General features: G+C 41.8%; 1 protein-coding gene across 2 annotated transcripts in view; it reads left to right on the top strand.

The window, feature by feature from the left end:
- Positions 1 to 26397, top strand: part of FSTL4 (follistatin like 4) — a 209761-nt gene that overhangs the window by 39659 nt on the left and 143705 nt on the right. For both annotated transcript variants that reach the window (XM_083871698.1, XM_083871699.1), the window contains one exon: positions 22405 to 22653. In XM_083871698.1, the coding sequence (XP_083727824.1) occupies positions 22405 to 22653 (249 nt within the window). The remainder of the gene's footprint in view (positions 1 to 22404; positions 22654 to 26397) is intronic.

Genomic DNA, 26397 nt, shown 5'->3' with positions numbered 1-26397 from the left:
GCCCAATTAATAGGAAGCCCATAAGCCATCTACAGAGCTGTGTTCGTCAAAAATGTCAAGACTTCTTACTACATATAAAATAGGTGTGAGTTAGGTGTCGTGGGAGAGGCGTCAGAGCCTTCAGCGTACCAAACTGGTAAGTACTGACTTGGTGCTTTTGGAGGACTTTCTCCATAAAACAAGGTTGAGAGGAGTTGAGGTTGGAACACCAAGTACACTGCACAGACAGATGAAACCAGAGACCATTAAAAGCCCTGTCTCTTGAAGTGTGCTTTGTGATAGAAGTGCATGAAAATCCCTCGCTGCACATCCTCGTCTGTAATGGTGTTAATGGAGCTTTGAATAACGCAGTGCGGCGTTGCTGCAGTCCCATGGTTTTATCATCTTTTTCCCATTATTTCTACTGCTTCTGGGGGAACCAGACTCATCCTTTCTATTCTTTCTTTTGTTCCAGACATGAAGTGTGCAGGGTGCTGCCGGGATGGCATCGATGTGTGTGCAGGCACTGCACTGTCCCGCTCAGCCTCACACGCTCTGCAGCACAGATAGATCTTGTGCCTAACAATTAATTCCTGTTTCTGCACTCCCCTCCTGCCATTCCCCTGGACTTGGGCTGAGGAAGATATGCCACACCCCTGGGGAAGCTGAGAAGCATAGCTACTTGTTTCTCTCTCCATGTGTATTTAAATGGGTTGGGAGCAGAGCCCTTGCTCTTGATGTTTTATCAATAGTGCCTTCATTAGAAGTTCACTTCTGTTCATTAAAGTTCCCTTTCTCAATGTAACATGTCACTTCTGTCCAAGGGAGGAGGGTGTTTGTGGGAGTGTGATTGCTGCATTATTTTCATGTTGTCAATTCTCAAAAAATAATATCAGCACATTGGTGCTCCCTTCCTGTTGCTGGAGTTGATTCAGGTTCAGATTAAAACCCCACAGGTTAAGACCCCTCAGCAATTTTGACTGGTACCAGCCATCTGAGCTTGAAACTGTGGGTTTTGTGGAGCCAAAGCATCCGTCTCTTCCCAACCCACATCTTCCATTTGTCTTGCCAGAAAGCAGCCATGGATATCACCTCACCAAGGTCAGACTTCAAATTCAGTACACGTTTGTTGTGGAAGATTTCTTTAGAGTTGTGTTCCTTGCTTAATTCCAGTCTGTGAAACTTCACCTGATGATTTCTATGATCTCTTTTCTAATCTGGACATCAATGTGATGACCCATAAGCTACTGAACTACAAGGGAAATTTACAGGAAGATATTCAGGCTTCATTAAAGGCTTCAAGATATACTACATGTTTTTAGCTGTAAAGGAAGAGATAGTTTCTTTTCCCTAAAACATAAAACAATCAAGCTGAATGTGAAAAATTGGATAAAAGCCTCTTACCAATAAAAAATTCCATATTTGCAGTGCTCTAAGGTTTCCCATTCTGTGCAAAAATGAGCTGCTGGAGGTAGGTGGTTGATCATCCCAAAATGTGAAACTGAAATAGCAGGTCCAAACTGCTGGTGATGTGTGCAAATGCTTGAAGGAAGGACCCAGCTTTCCTTGCTCTCTGAATTGACTATGCCTTGATTCATATTTATTAAGTTATGATAGAAATTCTTGGTGGCTTCTTGAGAAACAAATATAATATTAATGTTGGCAATTAACCCAGTTATTCTACCATGCAAAAGGTGCAATTTTCCTCGTAATGAAAAATTTAGATCTGCTTTGATCATTTGGAAAGCATGAAGTAAACTAATGAAGCAACTTCAGGACATGAATTCCAACGTTCTTACTAGGTAACTACATAGTATCATTCCTCGTAGGCCCAGAGGATCTAACTATAAACTCAAAATAGAAAACCACAAAAGAAATTGCAATTAAATTTGCAATGCATTCAAAGAGCTGGAAGGAATTGTGTCAGGCTTGAAAGTGTATCATTTATTCTGTTTGCTGATGTCTACAGTCTCTTCCTTCTCCATGAGAGATGGCACCAGCTCTCCAATAAGTAGAGAAGCTGGCACACAGACATTTTCTAGAGCATTAATAGGGTCAAGCACAGATTTAAGATACTGATAAAGAAAACTGCAGCACGTGCAAAAGGGTGCCTGGGTGTGCATTACAGGAAATGCTGTGGTGATGATGAGTAACATGCCCAGGCTGTGGATTCCTCTGGTGAGAAGAAAATCCTGTTTGGGCTGTGCTAGGGGTACCTGAGATAGGTGATGAGTTGGAGGCTTAACCTACATGTTGGTTTAGCATAAAAGTTAATGTCTTTGAAAGGAGAAGGGCACGAAGTCTGGCTGAGGTGCTGCTCACGGTGCTGGCACAGAGCTGCAGCCTGTGAGCAGCTTCAGCTTACTGAGGGAGCCTGGAGAGAAAAGTCTCATCAACAGAAATGCAAGGTCAAGGTGACAAGATAGGACAGAGGAACAGAGCAAAGAGTGTACAGTTCTGAAAAGGACAACCCATCCAAAGACTTTTTTTATATACTTCAATATGTGCATCCATGTGTCTAATTGAAAGAGAAAGGTATTAATTGCATTCAGAGAAAAGTGCCAAGATGTGTTTTGAAAGGTATTCAAATATTTTGATAAGTTCTGGAGCACTTCGAGTGGTGGCTTGTTTATTTTCATAGCTTGGCTTGATGTGAAGAGTATCTCCACAATGTGAAGGAAATTTCATCTTGAAAAGGCATCTAAGCTTACATTGGCTTGACTGTCATTTTCATGCTAATAGGTTATCAGAGGCTGAGTTAAATTGAAGACAGGAAACCTTTAGGGTCTGTTTAAGACATCATAAATATGAATACTGCTATCTCTTCATGTAACTATTTTTATTAAGAAAAAAACAGAGCAGTCATTTATCTTGTAAAGACCTTACTAAAAAGAATGATTAGTATGTTAGGTTTATTTTGTGATACTTTTTCATTCTGGAAGTTAATGCACTCAGTGATGTGGTCTCACTCTCTGTGGTTACTTTGCACCAAGTTTGCTGACACAAACCTGACCAGTGGAGCCCTGGTGCAGGAGGTCTGGCTGTGCACTGAGCCTCAGGAATGGGGAGGGCTCAGCCTTGGGAATCTGTCCCACAAAACCAGCAGGGAAACTGTGCACACCTTCTGCAGAAGGTTTCATTTGTCCCCCTTGCTTTGCAGTGTCAGGATCCAGCAATGTCAGTTATGTGACATCTGCCATCCACTGTCACTGGGCATAGTGGAATTGGAAAGCAAAAATCCACATCTTTAGAGACAGCCAAGTCTTACAGCATTAGTAGAAATTGTGGTATGGAGACCTGTTCTTTCAGCTGGCAAGGACAGTTTTCTGTTTACTTCTGGTCATTGTTTTTCTCTTGCTTCTACATGGAAAAAAAACCCCAAAGTCTGGGCACCAGAATACTTCAGGATGAGAGAAGCAATCTACCTGTAATGCTTTAGATCATGATTTCCAATCTCATCACTGTGCCAAGAACCCAGTTACTATTAAGCACTGAATTTTGATGAGATGTTTATGCACAAGGCCTGTTGTCTCAAAAAAACCAGCCCTCCTTGGCATTGTCTGAGTGTTGCTCCTCCACCTTCTTCGGGAACAGCCCAAATTAACAGTTTTGATGATGTGACACAAAAAAAAGTGAAGGGTTTAGAAGGATTTGTTCACTTTGGCTGTATACAGAAACTTCTTTGCATCAAGGAAAACATTCATTAACACCAACCACACAGCAATTAAGGGTAGTTAATATTTACTTGGCATTTTCAATGGGCATGGTGATAAATTCCTATATGATTTTCCAGAGGTAAACTTAATGTGAAATCCATGAATAAACAACAAGCCACACACAAGACAAAGTGAATGGGTATTAGCATTTCCATCCCTGTCCCTTCTGTCATTTATCCTTCTGGCTCTTGCTGTATTGCAGGAGCTGTATTTGCAAAGCAAAGGTAGAAGTTGGGATTCTACAACAAAAAAAAAGTCTCTTCCTCTTTATTCTGATTTTGTCCTTCCATATTGACCATGCTCTGTCTTCTAGACTTGAACTCTATATTAATGGATATTCTTCCATAAATAGATCATGTAGGTGATAAGTAGCTCTTTGAGAGTGTAGGTCTACACACTCAGCAAAACTCCATGCAGGGAGACTTGCCAGAAGCAAAATCAATCTGTTAAACTTTGAATATTTCAAAGAAGTTCAGTACTGCGTGTGAACAAAGATGCTGTAATGCACTCAAGCACTTTTTTTGGCAACAAAAGCATGTCTGGTGAAAAAACAGCACTGCTCAAATATTCAGAAGTAAAGAATGCCACACAAAAATTAATTGTTAAACGGCTGGTCTCATCCTTCCAATAATCCAGCTCAGATGCAGAGCTTTGACAATCTGCAAACTATTGTAATTTGACTGGGCTATGGAGCTTCACGGGGAGAATTAAAGCTTCACCCGTCCAGAATACATTCCCAGTTGTCTGCTTTAGCTGGACTTTAGGAGGTCCTGGCAGTGCTAATGCCAGTGCTGCTGCCAGCAGAGCTGTGCTCCTGCAGGGACCTCAGCCTGGCAGTGTGTTTCCAAGCCAGAGAATCCGTCCTTTCTGTGGCACAACTGAACCTGCTGCTGCAGCATTCAGCTCCTCCAGGATCTGTGGTGTGAGGGAGTCCAGCAGGGGCAGGACCTGTGAGCATTGAGGGATGTTGGGCCCTTGGGATGAGGTTCTGGCTTGTGGCCAAAGGGATTCCCTTTATTGCAGAGCCAAGCTGATGTGCTGTAAATCTCTGAAAATTGAATGGAATTTTATTTATGGTTTCTTAAATGCCCTGTAAGTGTTTTTAAAGGATTATTTTATGTTATTTATTGGTCCTTAAGGTTTATTAAATATCAGCATCCTTAAGGTCCATGATGCACAGGAAACAGCTCTCCTGTCCTTCAGCAAAGCTGTTTCTGTTGTATTTGAAGAGACACTCCTTTCTCTCTCCACAGTCTATTGCAGTGTTCTCTGGTTAGGTCTTTAGGAGGGCTAACAGGGAGAACACATTGCCATGGGTTTATGTTTTAATTGAGGTGTGATAGAGGACCTTGGTCTGCAAATCTCCACTGTATTTTTACTGTGTATGTAACATCCACTACTTTTGTGAACACTCTTTTCAATCTTTGCTATAAGCTCTTAGTTGCACGAAATTTTAGTAATAGAATATATTAAATCATCTTTTATATAAAGGGATTAATTTTATTCCTTATATTCTATTGAATGTTTATTAGAGAAGACATAAAATCATTTTGCAGACTTTTCTGAATTTCAGTGGGATAACATTTGTTTACCAAATGCACTGGTTTTGGAGACTTTCCATACTCATTTCCCTTTGCATACAGCTGTATACATCTTCTCCCTTCCTATATCCAATTAGTTTTCAGCAGCAAGGGATAAAATCGTTCCACTCACGTGGCTTCTGCTGTTGCTGTCTATAAATCCTTGACTGTGACACTTTGACTTGTCCCTCCAGCTTTCAGGATTCCCAGGGAGCCCAGCAGTGACCAGCTCACACACTGTGTAGATCTACAACTGAATGAGTTTCAAATGCAGCTAAACCCATCAGGAAAGGATGTGCATAAACCCTCTATGTTTTTACTGTCTGTTTTTGATGTTTCCTTGTAAATGCAGTTGTATTCTTCTGAAATGAGTTAACTTGACCCTGAAAATGCTGCAAAAAAGTCTCACCCATTAACCAGATCTGATTAAACAGTGGCAAATAGATGACACAGGATATCAGGATTTTGAAGACTGTGGGGAGTAGATGCTGCACTTAGGAGAATCTTCTGTGGCAGCGCAATGTTGAGTTTTGGCTCAATATTTGCTTGGAAATGTCCTGATCTGGTGCAGAAAGCAGAGTCTCCCACTGGGATCATCTCCACTGATGAGGAATCTAATTCTCCATCCCCCAATTGTTTTGTAAGGAAATCCCTGTTCTCGGTGTGGGTACATACAATGGAATGGGTTGGAAAGGACCTTAAAGATGTTCTTGTTTCAACCCCTGCCAAGGGCAGGGACACCTTTTTCTAGACCAGGTTGCTCTAAGCCACATCTAACCTGACCTTGAACACTTCCAGAGACAGAGCAGCCACAGCTTCTCTCTCCTAGTTCTTGTTTCCAGGGGCAGGAGCCCTGCCCAAATTACAGGGGAGGTGCAACAATGAAAAAGATCCTGAGAAATTAATAATTTTCTCATCCCTCTTACCTATTTCCCTTTTTCATTGAGAAAATGCAACAGTTCTGGCAAAGGCTTGTGCAGCCTCTTATGATGCTGATGGTGTCTGACACAGCATTAATGTGAAGTCAGACATGAAAAACAATGCAAGTAGCACTGATTTGTTGTTTTCCAGGTTGGTTAAGTTCCTTCTGATTGAGGAAAGGAATTTAAATATAGCTTGGCAGTTTGGAGGGAATACATACAACCAGGAGTTGGGTTTCCACCGATCTTAATGGTGACACTCCCACACTACTTCCAGAGGATTCTGAAATTATTATTAAGGGTGGGACCCCAATAATGCTTCCAGAAAAAGAAAAGGAGGAGGGTGGGCTGTTTCCCTTGGGTCTCAGCAATCCTTATGAGTCCCTTCCAACTCAGGATAGTCTATAATTCATTGTGGTAGGTGTTAAATGCAGCATCTGCTATCCACATTCATGCCTTAACTCCACTGTCCTTAAAGCATGAGCCTGGCTCGTGCTTGGTGGGGGCACATCCAAGTGGAATCAAATCCTTTGTGGAGTAATTCTGATTTGTAATTGTAATAAAGGACTTCTTTTCCCCCCCAGGTCAGTGAGAAGTGCTTCTGTAGCATGGATGCTTTGCTCTCTCTTGAGCATGATTTTGGATGACTGTGCCATCCATAGTCCTTGAAAACTCCCCTGGGATCATTGCTGCACCATCAGCTACTGTTGGTAATGAGGCATCCATTGCTTTGCTGTTCCACATGGCTGTGAGAGGACTTGGGAAAAGCTGATGGGATCCTCAGAGAGAGAACAAGTTAAGGAATGTTTTTAAGCGTCCATGCAGAGATACCCTTTGTTGCCTAAAGGAGGCTGCAGAAGTCCTCTGGTTGGATGGACAAGTTGGAATATGGGATTTTGGTGGGTTTTTCCCCTATGTTTTCATGACTCAGCCTTAGGCTGTCTAGCTCAGAGAGAAAGATTTTATCAAGTCACTCATCTTTCCAATTTCCTTGAAGATTTTTGCTAGTTCCATGTGGCCATGCATTTTAACACTGTCAGTATAAGGTGGCAGCATACACTGCATTTTGTTAGTCAGGGGTAGCATAGTCCAGGGCTTTTACTGAGCTTCATGGATGTGTGGTGGTGCAGGTGTTCAAAGAAGCACTGGAAATGCCTATTTAAATTCTTCTCCAGCTACTGGAATAAATCATAAATAAACTTAAATTATGATCTGCCTTCTTTGCAGATTTTCCTCCCCACCTCATGTAGCAGAAAAATCCATGTTGTAAATCCCCTGTGAAGCACTTTTTGCTGGCAGTTCCTGTGGCTGCGTTAAAGGGATGCTCACTGCCATATTTCAAATCTTGGGCACCTTTTATCTTCCTCATGTGAGTGTGCTCCTAGGTTCAACTGGGGGAGAAAGACAGCAGTTTGTCTGGATGATGTGCTCTGCAAGCTCAGATAAGAATATAATGACCTAGAAGAGGGGAAAAAAAAGGGAAAAGAGCCCCCATAACTCAGGGTTTCTTGTTCCTAGAGATAATATGGAAGCATGCTCAGCACACCTGGGAATGGAGAATGATCTCCTGGGAAGCAGTGAAATTAAGTGCTGGTGCTGCTGAAGGGAAAAAGGACAGATTGAGTATTTTGGGTTCTTCTTATACAAGGCTTCAGCTCTCTGCTGAACTTCCATATTCTGCTCCAAGAGACAGAAGGGAGCAGCTGTTACCTCTTGCCACCAAACCTGCTCCACTTTGTTGCTGATGTTGTCAGCTGGCTCGGGGGAGGGTGTGGGGAAAGCAAATTTTCTTGCTGCTCTCTGCTTACCAGGTTGTGTTTCAACATTAAATTGGGGCATGTCTCCCTCTTTGTGTGCCATGGATGTGGATGTGCTGAATTTGCACATGGGGTGTAAAAAAGGACTTTTGGACCAAAGATTCAGGCTCTGTGCTGACGCTTTTTATTTTTTTTTCCTTGGCACAGCTGCACAGCTTAGCCAGACTTGTCAGCCAAGCACAACAGGAAGGAAACAAAGAAAAACCCCTGAAAATCCAGTATTACAGTACTAACTGCAGAAAAAATGGTACTTAGAGTGGTGATAGTGTCCTGATAAATTCAGGGTGCTGTGAAACCAGGTGATTTTTCATTAACTCCTTTTGTTTAGGGATTCATTTCTTCAAGTTCTCATTTGATTTCTGCAAAATTCTTCTGTTGAAAAGAGTTTTTCTAAATAACAGGGAACTGTGGCCAGACTGTAGGCTTGGCTTGGGCTTTCTAGGTTGTGCATTCCTTCAATCCAATTCTGCATTTGTGGATAGTATAAGTTATATCATGCAGCTTCAGAGTCATCCTGTGACTAATTGCAGAGGAGGTGATGAGACAGAGAATGGATTGGTTGAAAAGGCTTGTTTTCAGGTGGGACTTTTGGCAGCCTCATTCCCAATGCCTGACCTGCAAGGGATCCCTAATTTCTCTGAGTTTAGGTTTTCCACTGAAAACAGTATGCTATGGGTGAACCTGCGAATGGTGGGACAAAGCAGTCACTGTTCCAGCTTTCTTTTGTTTCCATAAGGAATATCGACTGGTCTGGATTGACTGATCAATCCCTCAGTGTGTCCCTCAGCATGCACACACATTGAATTAATTCGATAATTCCTTGGGTAAAGAAGAATATTTTTTTGTTATTATACAGCAAGAAGAAATCATATCCTGAAATGGTAAATGTCATGATATTGATCAAAATTGGCAACAGCGTCTCCAAAACTTGTTGCTACTGCTCAACTTTCCTGCTCTCCTTCTAAAGGTACCTTTCATACCACCTTGCTGAGGGTTGTGTTTCTTTCTTATTTTACTTATAGAATAATTTCCCATAAGTTGCTAGGAAACTAACTATTGGGTATTTATGGGTACTTTAAAAAAACCCAGAAGAATTGGCCAAAGGAGAGGAGTGTAGCATTTGGCTACAGTTCTTTTTTTTCTCTGGGAGTTTCTCTCCGAGAGGGGGGGAAGATACTGTGAGTTTTGGGGGCAGGTAAAGGACGGGCTGGGACAGCTGGGCTCTCACTTTCAGCCTCGGAAGGGACGGGGTCGAGCTGTTGTTTACTGTGGAGAGAATTCACTGTTATCACTGGAGTCCAGTCCTGGGGACCCGCCACCATCTGCTGTGTGCCCGGGAATCCTGAGCTCGCCTTTCCTGCCCTGCTGGGGCTGGGCCCCGCTGTCCCGGCCCCGCCGCTGCTCCTGCACCGCTCTGGGGCTTTGCTGTGCTGTGGCCTCACAACCACGGCCCTGCCTGGACATCCCGCAGCTCCAGCCACCACTATGGTGCTTCTGATTCATCTCATCCACCAGCCTGAGATTCCTGCTCATCCCTGCTGTTCCAGTTTGGTGCTCTCAGAGTCCTGCAGGGGCCCTGGGGTCAGACTGCCCCAGGGTTTGTGAAGCAAAGCCTCTCCTCCATTGCTTCCCATCTCAGCTGAGAAGGACATCACGGGGCTTCTGGTTCTGTTTCGTTGTTAATGCCATTGTTATTGTTGTTTGTTTGCTTTGTTATACATACTAATAAAGAACTGTTATTCCTATTCTCATATCTTTTCACGAGAGCCCCTTAATTTCAAAATTATAGTAATTCAGAGGGCGGGGCTTTACATTCTCCATTCCAAGGGAGGTTCCTGCCTTGCTTAGCAGACGCCTGTCTTTCAAACCAAGTCACAGCTGCATCACTAAACCTTTCAAGATGTGTTGGGTTTGTTGTTTTTATTTCCTTTTTCCTTGCTGTTAGTAGCAAGTGGTTTGTGCTTGACTGATCATTCCTGGTGAAATCCTGTGTGAAGCAAGCTGTTGGTGGGACAAGGTGGGGGTACCCAGCTCAGGCAGTGGTTGCTCCGTGGCGTAATGGAGCTAATGGCAATACAGCTGTGGGTACATCTGATGTTAAACTACCATTATTTAAACTTTATGATGCAAGAGACTGCCAACTCTCCCACTTGCAGCATATAAATCATGTCAATTGCTCATGCACTTTTTTTAACCCTGATTTCTCTTGAATTATGGATGATAGACAGGGCCAGAATTTGCTTTTAGTGTTCCCTTGTGACTGTGTGTGTGCTGAGTGCGCTGAGCAGTCATAATCTCAGTATGTGCAGTCAGGGGATGTGTAACATAATTTGGGCTATGACCATATAGCTTGTATCCTTACCATTTAAGGAGTTACAACATCTGAAACTTGGAGCTATTTTGAGGCAGGGTGGGTGCTTTGATGCCAGATTTGACCTGCTGAGCTGGAAAGTTTCATACTGTGAACTCTGCATTCCTGATGGATTTTTGAAAGCCAATGTGATGTTCCCTTTCAAGAGAGCCCTCTGTTTGTGGGGATTAGAGCCTGTCCTCCAGGCTTCATTGTGGGGAGGAACAATAGCTCGTGTCTGTAATGAAAATATTATGATTGCCGTGCTTTGAAGTTTTCTGGCCCAAATGTGTGGTGGTGGAGTGCATTCATCAAGCTATTCACTTAGTTGACTGAATACTCTTGTGTGCTTAGGGAATAGGTTTGCCTGGAGCAAATTAAAGCAGCACACTCCAAAGGTGATGGGGACCTGCGAAGCTGCTGGCCTTGCTGTGATTTTGACTATTGGTACTGCTCCTCAGCAAGGAAAACCTTTTTAAAAGTGTCAGTGCTGTGCATGGATATTGTAGATGCTTTTACAGAAGCAAGTCAAGGCACTGCTGCTTTTAAGATAATTTCTGCAGCATTTATTGAATAATGTGTGTTTTAAGGTGTACTAACAGCAGGTGTTTCTAAATTATATGAGGCAGCAACGATGTGTCTGCACCCCTGTTGCTGCATCTGCATTCAACATAAAATTTAAGACTTTTTTTTTTTTCTTGCTTAAATATTAAGAAAGCTTCACTCCCTGGCATATTGATTTTACAAGCATTAGCACTTTAATCAAACAGCTCTGAAGTGTTGCACTTCATTAACTGATCTTTAGAAGGAAAGTGCAAACAGTTTGCATTGGGTGAAGCCTGTCCTTGCTGATAGCACTTGAAATGCCCTGTGCTGGAAGATTTTAGACATGAGTCTTGCTTGGGGTGGAGGCAGCAGAGCTCAGAGCTGTGGAAATGGCTGAGTGGAAGGAATGAGTGTAGCCAGGTGTTGTGGCAAGTGTTGCTACAGGAAAACCCACAGCACTGTCAGGGAACAGGCTGCCCAGGGCTTCAAGTGCCACATCTACATGTCTTTTAAATCCCTCCACCATCTCTGGAGGAATTTAAAAGACATGTAGATGTGGCACTTGAAGACATGGTGTAGTGGTGAACTTGTCAGTGCTGGGGGAACAGTCAGATTTGATGGCCTTGCAGGCTTTTCCAACCTAAATATTTCTATGATTGTGTGATTTCATAGAATATGTCTTTAGGCTTGTGAAGCCATACAGAAGCAAATCTTAGTTCAGCTCAGAGGAGATGGGGATGGGATGTAAAATTCTTTTATGTGGCCAAATGAATCCTTCTGCAGAACAAGGTGCAGCTCATGCAGCAGGACCAGCCAGGAGGAGCCAGTGGGAATCTGGGCTGGACACTGCTCCCAGCTCTGCTGCCCATTGCTGCACATCAGGCTTCTGAGGGCACTTGGCTGGCCAATATTACATTTGTAATACTGTAATTTTGTTTACAGGCATAATTATGAAGTCGTATTAATAGTAAACATTGTATAACGAATGCATTTACAAATAATGACTTCATAATGTTGCCTAAATCATTGCTTTAAAAGTGGCTAGAACATTACCTTATTACAGTAATGTTTAAAATCTAAAGCATGCCATCAAAGTTTTATTTCCTTTCATATTTTCCTTATTCTGTCTTCTCATTTTTGTACCGCACTTTCATTTTTGACATTTTGGCATGTGCAGTCACCAGTAGGACACATTTACCAAAAGTACTGTGGAAGCACTTCCAAGGTATTGAACCATGTCTCTTCACAGCTGCAGTCTCTCACTGGCACACATATGTGTAAAATACTGTTATGAGGCCATTTAATGGGTGCAGTTCATTAAGACAGGAGAGAGAGGTACCTGTTCTTTCCTGCCAAGAGCTGCGTGGTCCCCAAGATGCTTTGCAAGCACAGACCTCTCTGAAGAAAATCCCTTAATCCTTGGATGAGCAAATAGGATGAGAATGTTCTGGCTTTGTTGTGTGCTATGATCTAATTGAGATTTAATGCATTCTGCCATGTCCCTGCTGTGGACTCCCTTTGGACCCTCTGGTACAAAGCTCAGTGTTGGCAGCTTTTTTTTTTTTTTTTTCCTGTATCCCAATTTATGCCTTCCAAGACTTTCAGGCATAACTTTTTTTTGCACATGTGGAATAGTTGTGCTGGGAGAGATGCCCAAGAAGGGAAAAAAACGAGATCCTTGGTTTTCCTTTCAAAATGCAGTATTTGCTTTAAGAGTATTGAATATGATTCTTTCATATTCCCACCCCTCTGTTTAATAACTATGTATTTGCTGCTGATCATGTTAAATACATCTGCACCTCACACAAAGGTATCTAATCCCACAGCAATATTTCAGTACAAAATCAATTGGAATTGCCAGTACAAATGTGTGTAACAAATCCAGCGGGAGGAAGTTTTGGACAGCTTTTGGAGCCCAGTGTATATAATAGCTCTGATATTATAAGGGAATTCAGGGCCACAAAGCTGCTGTGCCAGCCTGGGGACACTGAGCTCCCGTCACAGGTTGTGCCTTTCCTCACTGATCAGGGACATGCATTGGATTTTCACAATAAAAAATTCCAAGAAAAATGGTCATTCTCTTCACCCCTAATCTCTATCCCTCAGAATTGGAGCCCTCTTTCTAATAATTTACTTGGGAAGGGATGCTGTAATTTTTATTCCATGTGTTTTAGCCACTAAAGTGGGTATTGTTGAGGCAAATAGGACTTTAGGTGTGAACTTTGGGAAACTTGGTTGCAGTTCAGGATTATTTCTGCCATCACACAGAGAGCAATTTGCCTGTTTCTCTTTTTTTTTTCTTCCCCTCTCCCCTCCTTGCCAGCTGGTCATTCACTCCATTTCACTGTGAGACCCAAGGGTTTTTTTATTTATTGACAGTCTCAGACCTTTTTTCTTCCAAAATGGGCACTCTGCATGTTCTTCCACCTGAGTAACTTGGAGGCAGCCATTTAGTGCCTGCAGGTCATGTTGGAGTCAGTAAATCACCCTCCAGGATCCCTGTGGGGACCTGCTCTACAAATGCAGCTCCCATTGGTGTCGGTGAGGATTATGAACATGAATACTTGGCAGCTCTGGTTTGTCTTTTAGGTAGAGACAAATATTTCCATTGAAAAATGCAGGTTTTAAAGTTAAAGCTGTGCTACATTATTTAGTGCAGAAGATTTTCAAATAATACCTTTTTTGCCTTTTTTTTTTTTTTTTTTTTTTTTTTTTTTTTTTTAAACATGAACTCTGTCTCATGGACAATCCCAGCTGTAGCAGCTCTGAAGTTGTTTGAGTCTCCCATGCTGGGTGTTAATGGGAACAGGAGCAGTTGAACACATGCACATCAATAGGTGACTCGGAAGCATAAAAACAGAATTCTCTCCTGCCTTTTCCTTTCCTATAGAGAAAACAGGCCCTATTAATACAGAAAGTTTTGGCAAGGTGGTATTTGCAGTCCGAGACTGGAAAGCAGCTGCCATCCCCAGTGTGTTGTTCAGCAGAGGACTTCACTTTTCATTGCTGCCAGTAATCCTATTTGCTGTGAGCACAAAATGCCAGCTGGATTTTGGCTGCTGGATGTGATGTTCTGCTCCGAATGGGTCGAGTTAATTTTGTGCTGCAGTGGATCCAATGGAGCCACACACAGGAATGCACTGCCCAGCTGTGGGTGGGGACTGTCAGCCCTTTCCAAGTCATGGTGTGATGGGAAGAGCCAGGCTGGGAGGGGATCAAACACAATTTTTGTCTCTAAAGCAAATGTTTCTGGAAGTGAACTTTTTCCCCCAGGCATTTCCAGTCATCCCTGTCATGCTGCTCGTGTATTTCCTTTACAAGCTTTAGGCTCCTGTATTGCTGTGCTGAGCTATAGAATATTCCTGCATGCCAGGCTGGTGGGGAGGCATTGGTGGGTCCTGGATTGGGGGGACCTGGGTGCCTTGTCAAAGGGCTGCCCCTCTGCTGATAATTCATCATTTGAGCTCTATATGCTTATGGAAAAGAGTTCTGTCCTTGGCACAGGATGTTCTTATTTACTATTTGTATTTATTTATTTATTTATTGCCTTTACTCCTGTAGAGTCAAATATAGTGACTCACAGTGCTTTTTTCCTTTCTGGTCAGTCATCCAAAAAGACTGGTGGAAACGCTGTCTCTTTCCTTTCTTTTGATCTGTTTCATCATTCCCTTGTTCCCTCCAAGCTGCCCAAGAGCTCTATGTGCTGATCCAAAGGGACAAGTGGCAATGACAGATAGTGGGGTGACAGACCAGGGAGTTTCTTGAATTGTCCCCCATTTTTATGATGAGATTTACTTCATTTTTCTAAGGCAATGAGCTTGAAATATAAGGGGTAGAAAAGCCAAATTCCAGTTTTCTATCCAAAATATGGTGTCTACCTGTTCTTGGCTCATGTTGGGCATCTCACATCTCTGCTTTAAACTGGTGCCACTGTTTTTCTGGGGCTTTGAGGGCATTCATCTTGCCTGCGTTCAGATGTAACCCTGCTTTGAGTCTGTGCTCACCTTGTACTCCTCTCTTGGTGTGGTTGTGCTGTATCCATGTGGATCAGCCCCACAACATGCCCTGCACCAAAATGCCTTTTGTTCTGTTCCCTTTCTTAAAAGAATCAAAAGGCCCATAATGCTGCCTTTGCCCAGTATACTCTGATGTTGATGACTGATGATTGCTGCCTATTCCAGCTTTTTATCTCAAGCTTTTCCTCTTCTGCTATTAAATGTGACCCTCTTGTTTTCATTTGGTGCCTTTGTACTTGGTGCCTTCGAAGGGAAACAGTGTTCAGTTGATTTTAGCCATCGTTGCTTGTTTTTATTCCATGTACAGAGCACTTTCAAAGGGAAGGGAGTGAATACATGTACTCTTGTTTTATGTCCACCCTTTCAAATCTAGCTCTCCCCATGCTTTCCCTGTGACTGAGGAGGGCTCCCACACCCTGAATGCAGGCTGCTGTCTTTGTTTTGCAGCAGGATAAATCCTGGATGGACTCTTTGCATGGCTGTGGACCAGCACTGATGCCATGGAAGGGAAAAAGCTCATTGTGGGGGTGAGGGAAAGGGGCTCTGCCCTCTGGGCAATTTCTCAAACCAGATGCCCAGCCTTAAAAATTAAGAAAATTCAGATTAAATCAAAATTATCTGAAACAAAAATACAGCCTTTGCAGAAACCCTTAATTAGTTACGGATTTTTTTATACTTTTTATCTCTTCTGAATTTCTATTTTTAGATTGTGAGTCCCAACCTGAGGAACCAGTGACATATTCTGCTCCTTTAGAATCAAAAGAAACAGCAGCTAATCTTAACATTTTGGTGCTAACACTCCATTTCTGCACTGGTACCTTCAGAGCTAGTTTTAACATTATATGAAGTTTAAAGGCTCTTCACTTTCAAAATAGCTTTTTAGTAGATTTTTTTCATCTTACTGTGTTATCTTTTCAGTAGTTTCAGTAGCCAATAACTCTTCTGTCAGGTAAATGCACTTTAAAATGCTTCCTTCAGCACAGAGCAAATACAGAAAGAGTAAAAGGTTTGTAATGCAGGAGAAATGACATTAATTCTTCTGTTCTCCTTTGCAGAAGAGCACATGGAAAAATACTGGGGTTAGTTATCTCAGGAGTAGGAAGATATCTTGAATTGTCATATTCAGAGGAGATAAATCTTTAATCACAATCAGAGTAATTTCCATTATTGATGCAAAAGTGAAATCCTCGGGGGAGGGGGTGAGAGATAGTTTTGCCCTGGGGACAGAGCCTCAAACGTCTGGGTGCTAACACCAACTGTTAGGTCTGATGGGCACTTGCTGACAAGGGCTTTGTCCTATATGAAATTAAAGTTTCCATGTGTTAACATTAACTTCAGATGGAGTTAAACAAAATGGTGTATCCACAAAATACAGGTGTCCTGGCTTAGACAACAAACAGGAAATTAAACAAGTGGAGAATTACAAAATTAGCACTAGGTGCCAAGGACCTTCATGCAGTTGCTTTAAAATAGTGTTTCTTCGTATTTCTTAGTCTTGGAACAGGAGTTCATTAAGGAGAACAGAGAATGGGAAAGGGGATTGCAAATTGTTATTGATTGGTGTTGGGCCGTGGAGATGTTTCAGTCTGGTTTCAAGCTCCTGGAGCATTTCCTGTTCACTCTCACTGACCAGCACTGAATTAAAGCTTGGGGAACTGCAGTCTCTTGTGCTACAGCAAGGGGGGCTGCTTGGGCCTGTCTGGAGTCAGGAATTTGGGAAAATGTTTGTATTTTTATACATATGTTGGTAACATTGCAATTAAAAGCAACTTGCTCTGCCTGGCCATGCACACACCTGAGTGCAGCTTTTGCTCCATGGCTTGGCTTGAGCAATGATCTGAGTACAACCTTTGAGCTGCTGAGCAGATGGAGCAGAAGTGGGTTAATTTCAGGCTTACCTGCAGTCTCAGTGCAATATGTACATTTGTCTTCATGACTGTCCCATTGGAAGATGTTTGGTTTGTTTGGATTTGCTATCATTTAAATATGCTTTGAGTTTTTGTGGACCTTAACAGACGAGCACTACATAATGTATGTAGAGAACATTTTAAAGACATGTCCTGTTCTTTCTAATTTTTAAAGGCAATCCCAAGGTGGGATGCACATGCTGCCAGCAATGTGCCTCACATGTCTGCCTTGCACATCCCTGGAAGTGTTCAAAGCCAGGTTGGTTGGGGCGTGGAACAACCTGGTCTGGTGGAAGCTGTCCCTGCCCACAGTGGTGGAGTTGAAACAAGATGATCTTCAAGGTCCCTTTCAACCCAAACCATTCTACGATTCTAGGAAAACTATTTTATAAGATATCCTTTCTTCTGAATCCCAGTGCAGATATAACACTTCTTTCTTCAGTATTTGTGTGATTGTAATTCTCCCCATAATGGACCTCTTTGGCTCCTGCCTCATACTTGTAATGTGTGGTAACACTGCTGCACTCATAATCTATGAGGCTCTAAGGCATCCAGTTGGGAAAACATAAATGAAATACCTTGAAAAAAACATATGAAAATACACTGTGCAGCCTGAGTTTCTGTGCAACATTTTCAAGCTGGAGGTTTATGCTGATTTAGGTGTGATGCAGGAGGGGCACTAATCCTGTTGCTGCGGCTGCTCCTCAATCAAGAAAAGTGTCCCTGAGTCAAACACAAGTTTGGCTTCACCCAGGAGAAAAAAACACCCAAACACAAAATACCTGCACTAACACAAATCCCATTACAACTTAATAGCTTTAATATTTTTTCCCCTTTTACTTTCAGGAAATGTCAACTTTTACAGAAAAGCATCAGTTCTCAGAAACAGACTCACAAAATGAATCCAGTCCCTAATTTTCACACAGAGCTGTCTGCCTTCCTTTATGTGTAGCAGTAAATGACAGAAGTGTTGCAAGTTGTACATAGATATTGATAGATTCTATCTGGAAGCTTTTACCCTTGTAAATTAATCTGCTTGGGATGAAAGGAAAGGAGAAGGAAGGGACAGTAAAAGACTCTATAGATTCATTTTCTCAATAGATCAAGCTGATTTGTTCTTTGACTTTATCATCCTAAAGATTTTTTTTTCTCCCCTCACAGCATGCATGGTCTTCCTTATCTCCAGCAAGGGCAGCAAGCAAGGAGGGCAGATTTAGATTAGATATTAGGGAAAAAAATCTTCCCTGTGAGTATGCTGACGCCCTGGCAAAGGTTGCCCAGAGAACCTGTGTCTGCCCTGTTCATGGAGCTGTTCAAGGTTAGATGAGGCTTGAAGCAATCTCACCTAGTGGAAGGTGTCCCTGGCCATGGCAGGAGGTTAGAATGAGATGAGCTTTAAAGTGTGTTCCAACCCAGACTGTTCTGTGATCCTGTGATTTAATTACTGTGTATTTAATTACTGTATATTACTGTATATTTAGCTTGTACCCTCTGCCGACCTCCATCGTTTTCTAATCTGTTGTTTCCACCTCTTTTACATCTTTGGGTTGTGTTTAATCAAAGATTTAAAGATGTTTATCAAGAACATGACTTGTGAGGTTGCAGTGTGTGACGTGCAGCTCTTAAAGAAAAGAGAAGGAAATGCTTCTGGAAGTGCTGACACTGTGGTGACACTGATGGAGGATTCCAACCTGTCATGATGAAACATCCTGCAACAGCATTTGAACAGTTTGGTGCAAGTCAGATGATTTTTAAATTTATATAGAGCTGAATTCAAGAGTAATGTAATAAGGAAACTGAATGGGTGTTAATTATAAAAGCTTATCTATTCCTCTTCCAACTAAAATAAATAATCAGATTAATGTTCTTCGGTTTTTTGTTACCACAATGGTGAAATGTCTTTCTGCTTCAGTTTTTTGGCCTCAATGAGCTTTATAAACTGATGTCTGAATTAGAAAATAAATAGGAAACTGGAAAAGTCTTTCTATCCAATCTGAAATAACATTGCATTTGTGCATATATAAGGGGGAGATAGGCATAGAGTAAACAAATTGATTTATTTTCTGATAAATGGTCTTATTGCAAAGTATTGAGAAAAAAATAGAAAAATAAGAGATTTCTGTGAACTGAAGAATGCTTCTCAGATGGCTTCCTATGTCCATCCTTCTGGCCATAATACAATGTAAAACCAGACTCTAGCCATGCTGAATAGAGTTAATTAGTGTTGAAGAGTGGCTTGTTTTGCAAGATGATAAACTTTTAACCTACGTAAATTACTTTCTTTGCAACTAATAAATGGAATAAATTATGCCTTCTCCATGTAGTACAGTGGAGCTCATAAATACTTTGTGCAGTTTGTTGGTAGTTTCACTTGATCACCTTTCCCATTTCTGTTTCTGATAATCCTTGTAAGAGTGAGGACTTCACTTACTTTTAATAGTTCCCAAAAAAGCAGTGGGAGGCATGTTTCATGCCTGTGAGCTGCACACCAGTCTCCTGCCTGTAGGATCTGCCTTGATGCAATCAGGCAAAGTCCCTTTCCATGGAGCTGCTCCAGATGAATTAGTTACTTGGATAAAGACAGCAGTGCTTGTACAGTCAAACACTCCCTTTCCTCTCCATTTACAGTGCTCTGTTCTGTTTCACACCCTGCAGCTGTCCTTGCTGGGCAGCGGGTCCCACAGCTGAGTGAGCTTTAGTTCTTCAGAGAATTATGCAAATAATAATTGAATTAAAGAGCTGCTGTCAACATTATGAGGTTCTGGCAAAGATAACTGATGTTAGTACTCTGCTTGCAGACACACAGATTTCAGAGCACTTGGACTAACAGAAGCACATCAGGATTCCCAACTACTTCAATATTTTCTTTCTGGCAGTTTGTGGGGTATCTTTCTTATTCCCTTACCAAACAAAGCTGTTTAGCCAGGAGTTGTCCATCTGGGAACACAGAGTAAATTATACTCTGAACAAAATGAATAAGGCATAAATATAGCCAGGGTTTCTCCACAGTAACTGGGATAGATGGAGGAAAGATTGAGTATTTTATATTTTTTTGATAAGCTGGTTCTTTAACAAATCTTTGACGGGCCATTAAAAAACTCAAAAATCCCATTCTAATAAAAAAGTCTGTCTTCAGTTATGCAAATTTTACATTACAAATTAAAATACCAAAAATACTTGAGGCTCTTAGGAGGGTTTTTGCTGCTGTCAGGGCAGGGTGCAGCTGTCACCTCCTCAGATGTGACCTGGTGCATTAAATCAGAGCAGTACCTTGAATGAGGAGGCAGCAATAACCTTCAGCAGGATGCATAACAGAGTCCTTGGCGGGTGCAAGCCCTGAGAGACCAATTTTTAGTGATCAAGGCAGCCCACAAAGGTCTTTGCTGAAGTTTTACCTGAATTACATTTATATAGAAAATAATAGCTCCTGAATCTTGATTTTAAATAACTTAAATATCAACAACAGCCTACAAAACATGTATTTTGAAGCACATTGTGATGGAAAAGGCAAGTCCCTTTACCAATGCAGGTCCTGCCACTGAGAGGAGGAGGAGGAGGATGCTGGACCAGAGATTCCTCAAGTCCTCAGTCCTTTGGGCTGCTCTGATTTACAGCAGGCACTGATAAATAATACAACCTTTACAGTGAAATCTCCCTGAGGTCACAAAATTTGCATTTCTGAGGATAATTTGCAAAAATTCTGGAACAATTAGTAAAGTAAGTAAAGAATAGTCAGATATTCCTTCCATTGACTGTGCTTTTTGCACTGCTCAGACATGCTTTGACCTTCTAGTTTATTACAAGTCAGGAAAAGTCAATATTTCTTAGCCTGCCAAGTTGGAGGAATTTTAATGAGTTATTGAGTCAAATAGTTAATCCTCCAATAACAGACTTTTTTCCCTTTCAGATTTACAGTGATAAAAACAAAGGCTTAATGGGGACCAGGAGAAATGGGGTTTTGTTAGAAACACTTGCTTGTCTCTGTGCACATGCTTTTAACCCCTTGACCACAAGTAGATGGAATGGAGCTTCAGCACTGGGACATTTTGTATTGGCCTGAAATGCTGGGCAGACAAGGGCTGTGTTGATGTTAGCAGGGAATTTAACATGATAAAATAAGATTGAAATAGCTGGCACTGATGCTTCTCACATCTCTTCTACATGTGATAATGGGCTCTGGATGAGACCTGGTCTATGCTCCTGCACTGAACTGTTTGACTGCTGGAAAAGTCTTTGAAGGGAAGAGCTCTGGGTGCACCTTAGAAGATGTTGTGGCACTCCAGTTGCTGTAGGATGTGTTCCACTGGGCGCTGCAGCACATCTGGGATAGTGCTGCACTTGAACATCTTCTGAGAGCTGGCACATGCCAAAACCTTTCCAAGAGCCAAACCTGCATGTGGTAAATGTAGAGAAAAGGGATTTGCTTCCAAACCATCTTGCTGGTCCAGACTGAGTCCCTGGCTCAGGGCAGCCAGAATCTGTGGCTGTTAGGAGGCTGTGCAAGGCTGGCAGTGGTTTTTGCACAAGGAAAGGCTTATTCCTGGTATAATTATGCCTTTTGCAATTCCCCTTTGTAATGCTCAACTTGGTGAACTCCAATTAGCATAGAATAATCTAATTTCCTGAAACTCTCTTCGTTGAGTGTAATGCTAATTATTGTACTGAGTAGTGGCTTGTTTGGAAGTGTCCTGTCCTGTGTGAATTATAGTAATGTTCTCTGTAAGCCTTTAAGTGAGGAAACTTCATAAACAGAAAACATTATAGCACAAGGGCAGTTTTCTTACCCTTTTAATAGTATCAAACAGCACAGTAATATTCAGAATATCATATCCAGTGAATTCTTAAAAGTAGTAGAAAGTTATTTTTCATTATATGTCATTACTCAGAGTGTAGGAATAACTACTGATGGTTGCTTTTACAATGACTAGTGTTTTCCCACATCATTCCCTTTAGTGATACTCAGTAACATTCCTTTCAGTAATAGTCTTTCATGGGGGTTATGTTTTCAAAAGCTCTCAGCAGTTGTTTGTCTGAGCTTTTCATGAAACCTGTGTGGATTTTAGCCTGGAGGATATTCTGCTTCTGGGTGGGAACTTCGGGCTCCCAGGATGAGAATTGGACTCTATATGTGGACAGGAGCTGAGTGCTGACATTTAGGGCACTTTTGCTCAGTTTTGTGGCTGGAGTAGTTAGGGTTTCAGAATTGCTTTCTGAATGTAACTCATGGTCAAAGTGTGGGCTCTGAAATGCTCTCACCGGGTTTTACTCTAGGCTCTAGTTCCATGAAGAGCTAAAAGAACAAAAGGTCACACATCCATCACTCTCCAATAAAGCACTTTGAGCACACACTCAGTGTCGTGAAAAGGCAAAGCTGGAGGCCTGGGGAGTGCAGATCTGAGCACTCCCTTCAAGCTGCTGCTGTACAAAGGGGAGCTTTTTTTTTTTTTTTTTTTTTTTGCCTCCAAAACCTTTGTTGCTGCTGCTGCTGCTGTCAGGGCTGTGCTGCTGCAGCAGCCCTGTGTGGTCTGTGGAGGCCAGTGTGGTTTATTGGTGGCATTTTCTGCTCTCCCCAGTGCTCTACGGGCAGGACGGGCTGCACGCGTCCTGCGAGAGGAAGTTCTGCGGCCGGGGCAGCACCTGTGTGCTCAACAGGGACACCAACCTGCCCGAGTGCAGGTGTGTCCAGGACTGCAAGCCCACCTACATGCCCGTCTGTGGCTCTGATGGCAGGTTCTATGAAAACCACTGTCAGCTGCACCGAGCCTCGTGTCTGCAGAGGAAGAAAATCTACATTATCCACAGCAAGGACTGTTTCTTCAAAGGTAGGGCGTTGTTGAAAATAAATACTTCTGCAGGGCTTTCATCAGCTGTCGTAATCCTGGTAAATGGCTGAATGGTATGTTTTATTTCTAAGAGCTTAATTTTTTAGGGATGATTTATTCCAGGACAGCAGAAAACATACACAATGTTTTATGCAGCTATTAAGCCCCTGAGTGCCATCACCATGCAAAATGTAATCATACTGGGAACTGGTAAATAATTAACATCACTGTATGCATTGTGTGCACTGTAGCTGTGCTGCTCAGTACTTTCAGCTGCCAGTGTAATAACTTTTTACAATCCAATTCATTTGAAAAGGCTTTGAACAAGACAAAGATGTTAAGAAAAAGTAGATGGTATAAACAAAAGTTTACTGCAACATTGAGAAATGAAGACCTAGTTAGGCAAATGACAGGCAAAGGAAAGGAGCTGTTTAAATGAAATAAGGAGTGGGGACAGACTTTAAATAAATTTTAAAACATTCTGGTTACCAGTGGTATGCATACATCTGGAGCTCTTTTACTGGTTCAACAGCAAATTTCATTATCATCTTTGCACCAAAGCCAGTCCTGTGTCCTTCCCATTAATATTTTGTATGCCATGTACCACCCTGTCATCAAGGGAGACAGTAGGAGCATGTGATAAAATGCCAGGGAATGGAAGAAGCTGTAAATTATTTTACTTGTAATGAGAGGTCTCATAAAGGGCCTCACTAGAGTATATCTTGAAAGCTCATTGTCAAATATGACTCTATGTACCTACAGGAAGATTTGAGTGGGTTGTTGCAAATATATCCAGTGACATTTACGTGATCAAATATGAAAATAATTCCTTTATCTTCAGCTCACTTAAGCCCCCAAGGAGATTGGCTGTATACAGAGCTATCCGTCATGAGTTCTTCTTTGCTAACATGATGCTAGAACAGCCTATTTAAGAAACAAGAGCCCATTTGAAGAGTCTTATTAATATGTCCCTGTGATACCCTTTGGAGACAGAAAAGCAGTGCCATTCTTGTGTCTTGGAGAAGACCTTGTGTCTTTTTGTGACCAAAGGTTTTCCAGCAGTATGTAGGCTCTGCTTCACCATGTATTGCAAAGTTTCATTTGTTTTAAAGATCTGGCTGTGGAGAGGACAGCACAGCTGGTCAGAACATTGGTTTGGTGAACACCCTGGGTTAGTTTGTCACAGACAGCCTCTAAATTTACCAAAGCAGGTAATTAGGATCAATAGACCTTGTAGGAAGTTAGTCATGGAAAGGGGTCACCCAAAGGTGTGTTTCAAGTACATGAGCATATCAAGGCAAAGAAGGACTTTTTGCTTGTCACATTAAAAAGAAGCATCTAAAAAGGACATTTGTGCCTTGCTCCAACTGCTGTGCTTCTGCCTCTGGGCGTCAAGTCAGATGAGGGTATGGATCAGGCTGAGAACAGTGTCCACCCCTGTAAGATCCAGGTGGGCCTCTGCAGCATAAGAAACCTTGCAAAGAAAGGCAAAGTCCTAATTTCAGAGATGCTCAGCAACCCCTCACTCAATTCAGGGGATTTTCTTCTCCTGACTACCAAAAATAGTCCTTGGGTTTTTCATTCTCGACATCACCCACCTTTTTTATGACAGTGCATCTGGCCTGGGTTTTCATTTGTTCCTTATCACATATAGTGTTAAAGAAAATGAGTTCTTATTGCAGTAATCAGCCCCTGCAGTGGCTGTATTATGCCTAATGATACAATGTCACGCTTCAATACTTCCCTGAACACACCATGAAATGATGTCAGAAAGTAGGAGTTTTGAGTCCCAGTTTAAAGTAACCCTCGAACTCTTGCCAGGGAGCACTGCTTAAATCTGCCTTTCAGCAGAATAACAGCTTTATGGAAGGGAAGAAAGAAACAAGCTCACTTCTCTTCCCACGTGAATAAATAAAAATGTACTTCACACCTCTGTCTGCAGAGATAACATACAGAAAAAAGTTTACCTTAACTGGCGAATAATCCCACAGAGTGGGACTCTGTAGAAATACTTGACTTCAGCCCTTTTTTCTGCTACGCAGTTCCTGAGTAACCTTCTATATATTCTTCTGTTTATTGGTACTTTAGTCTCCTATTTCTAAACCAAGAATGATAGTGGTTTCTTTTAAGTCCTAATTTTCAGTCAGCAATTAAGGTACATGTTTTTAAGCACCATTATAAGTGTAACACGAAGTTTAAGACTTTGGCTGGAGAAAAACCTTTAAGGTGCAAAATCACAGAGTCCCCAAATGGTTTGGGTTGGAAGTGACCTTAATGAGCCTCCTGTTCCAACCCCATTGGTGTGATCAGGGGCACCTTCTGCTAGGCCAGGGTGCTCAGGTGTACATCTGGCACTAAGCACATGTTTTCTGTTTGTTTTTCATCAAGTAGATAATTTAATTATTTGGGGAACTGTCGGACTGATGAGTGGCCTACTTAATGTTTTTTTGTCCCAGTTGACTTGTTCAATTAAGACTTAAATTCCTGTGTAGAGCTGAGGGACACTGCAGACTGGATGTTTGTGTATGCTCTGCCAGTTTGCCCAGTTATCAGTGACAAACTGAATGGACTTAAGGTAAGACAGAGATGAAATACCCTGATGCTGCTTTGGCTCAGCTAGATCTATCCACAGTAAACTGATAATAAAGCAAACAGCAGTGATTTGTTTTGTTTTGTGTATTTTGGGACAGGATTTTTTTGATCTTTTAGCATATTTATCAGATGTGAAGTGCTTTGTAAATATTAGTGGATAGCAGATACTCCTGTGTGAGTAGAAACATTGCTCCATTTGGACTACTACCTCAGCAGCCGAAATTTGCATTCTGTATTAGCAATAGCATTAGGAAGAGCAGGAGAGAATTTGTCCCTGGGAAAATGACTGATTTCTCCTTGGCCCAGCCTGGAATAAAATGGCTCCTTGAAATCTCGAGAGTCCAAAACATTGAAAAAACTTGTGGAAATGTGAATGAAGCAACCAGAGATCTCAGCAGGAGTGATCTCCCCAGGCTTTATCCTGCAGCCTCTGTTGCAGCATGGCTCCCTGTAGACAAAAGTATAAATGCATTCCGTGTTCCTCAGTTGATAAAGCAAATGTTAAACAGGTGGGAAAGTTCACTTGGGAGTTTGAAGTCACAAGGGAAATACTGTGAAGCAGAAGCCCTAAACCCAGAGATCTCAGGAGAAATGTCAATCCCACTCATAGCCATTGACATTCTGCTTGATCTGGTTGTCTTTCCTGGTGTGAAATACAGTTTGGTTTCCCCACAGGAAAATGTTCTATTTAGGATTTTTCTACCATGTGGCAGGTTTTTTTCATTTTCTATGTTTTCACTATTTTGTGAGTTTCTGTAGTCATTTGATTGGGGTGTTGGTGATTTTTACTGGGTAAGAAAATACATAAATATAAAAGTGCTTTTACTCGGTGCTGAACTGGTGAGGAAAGTTTTTCTTCTCTAAAAGCTCTCCCAATACTCATGAAGACTGGAAAAATAGCTGTGCTCATAATGACAATTGTCCCATGGATGTTCAGAATAAGCACTTGGCCTGAAAATGTTCCTATTTAAATAAATGCCTTGGATAATGAAGTTATATAATTTTAACACAGTATTTTGGACTATGGTTTGCTTTTTCATAGCAGTAGTGCCCTTTTTTCCACTTCTTTTCATTTTTCTTTCCTTTTGAGTATCTACACCCACTCTGTCTCTTCCCTCACTTTTCTCTCATTATTTTTGGCCAGTAAAAGCT

This window comes from Zosterops lateralis (assembly GCF_965231275.1).
Source record: "Zosterops lateralis genome assembly, chromosome: 14".
NCBI lineage: Eukaryota > Metazoa > Chordata > Aves > Passeriformes > Zosteropidae > Zosterops > Zosterops lateralis.
The sequence above is the reverse complement of the archived record's forward strand: the minus strand, read 5'-3'. Positions and strand labels throughout refer to the sequence as shown.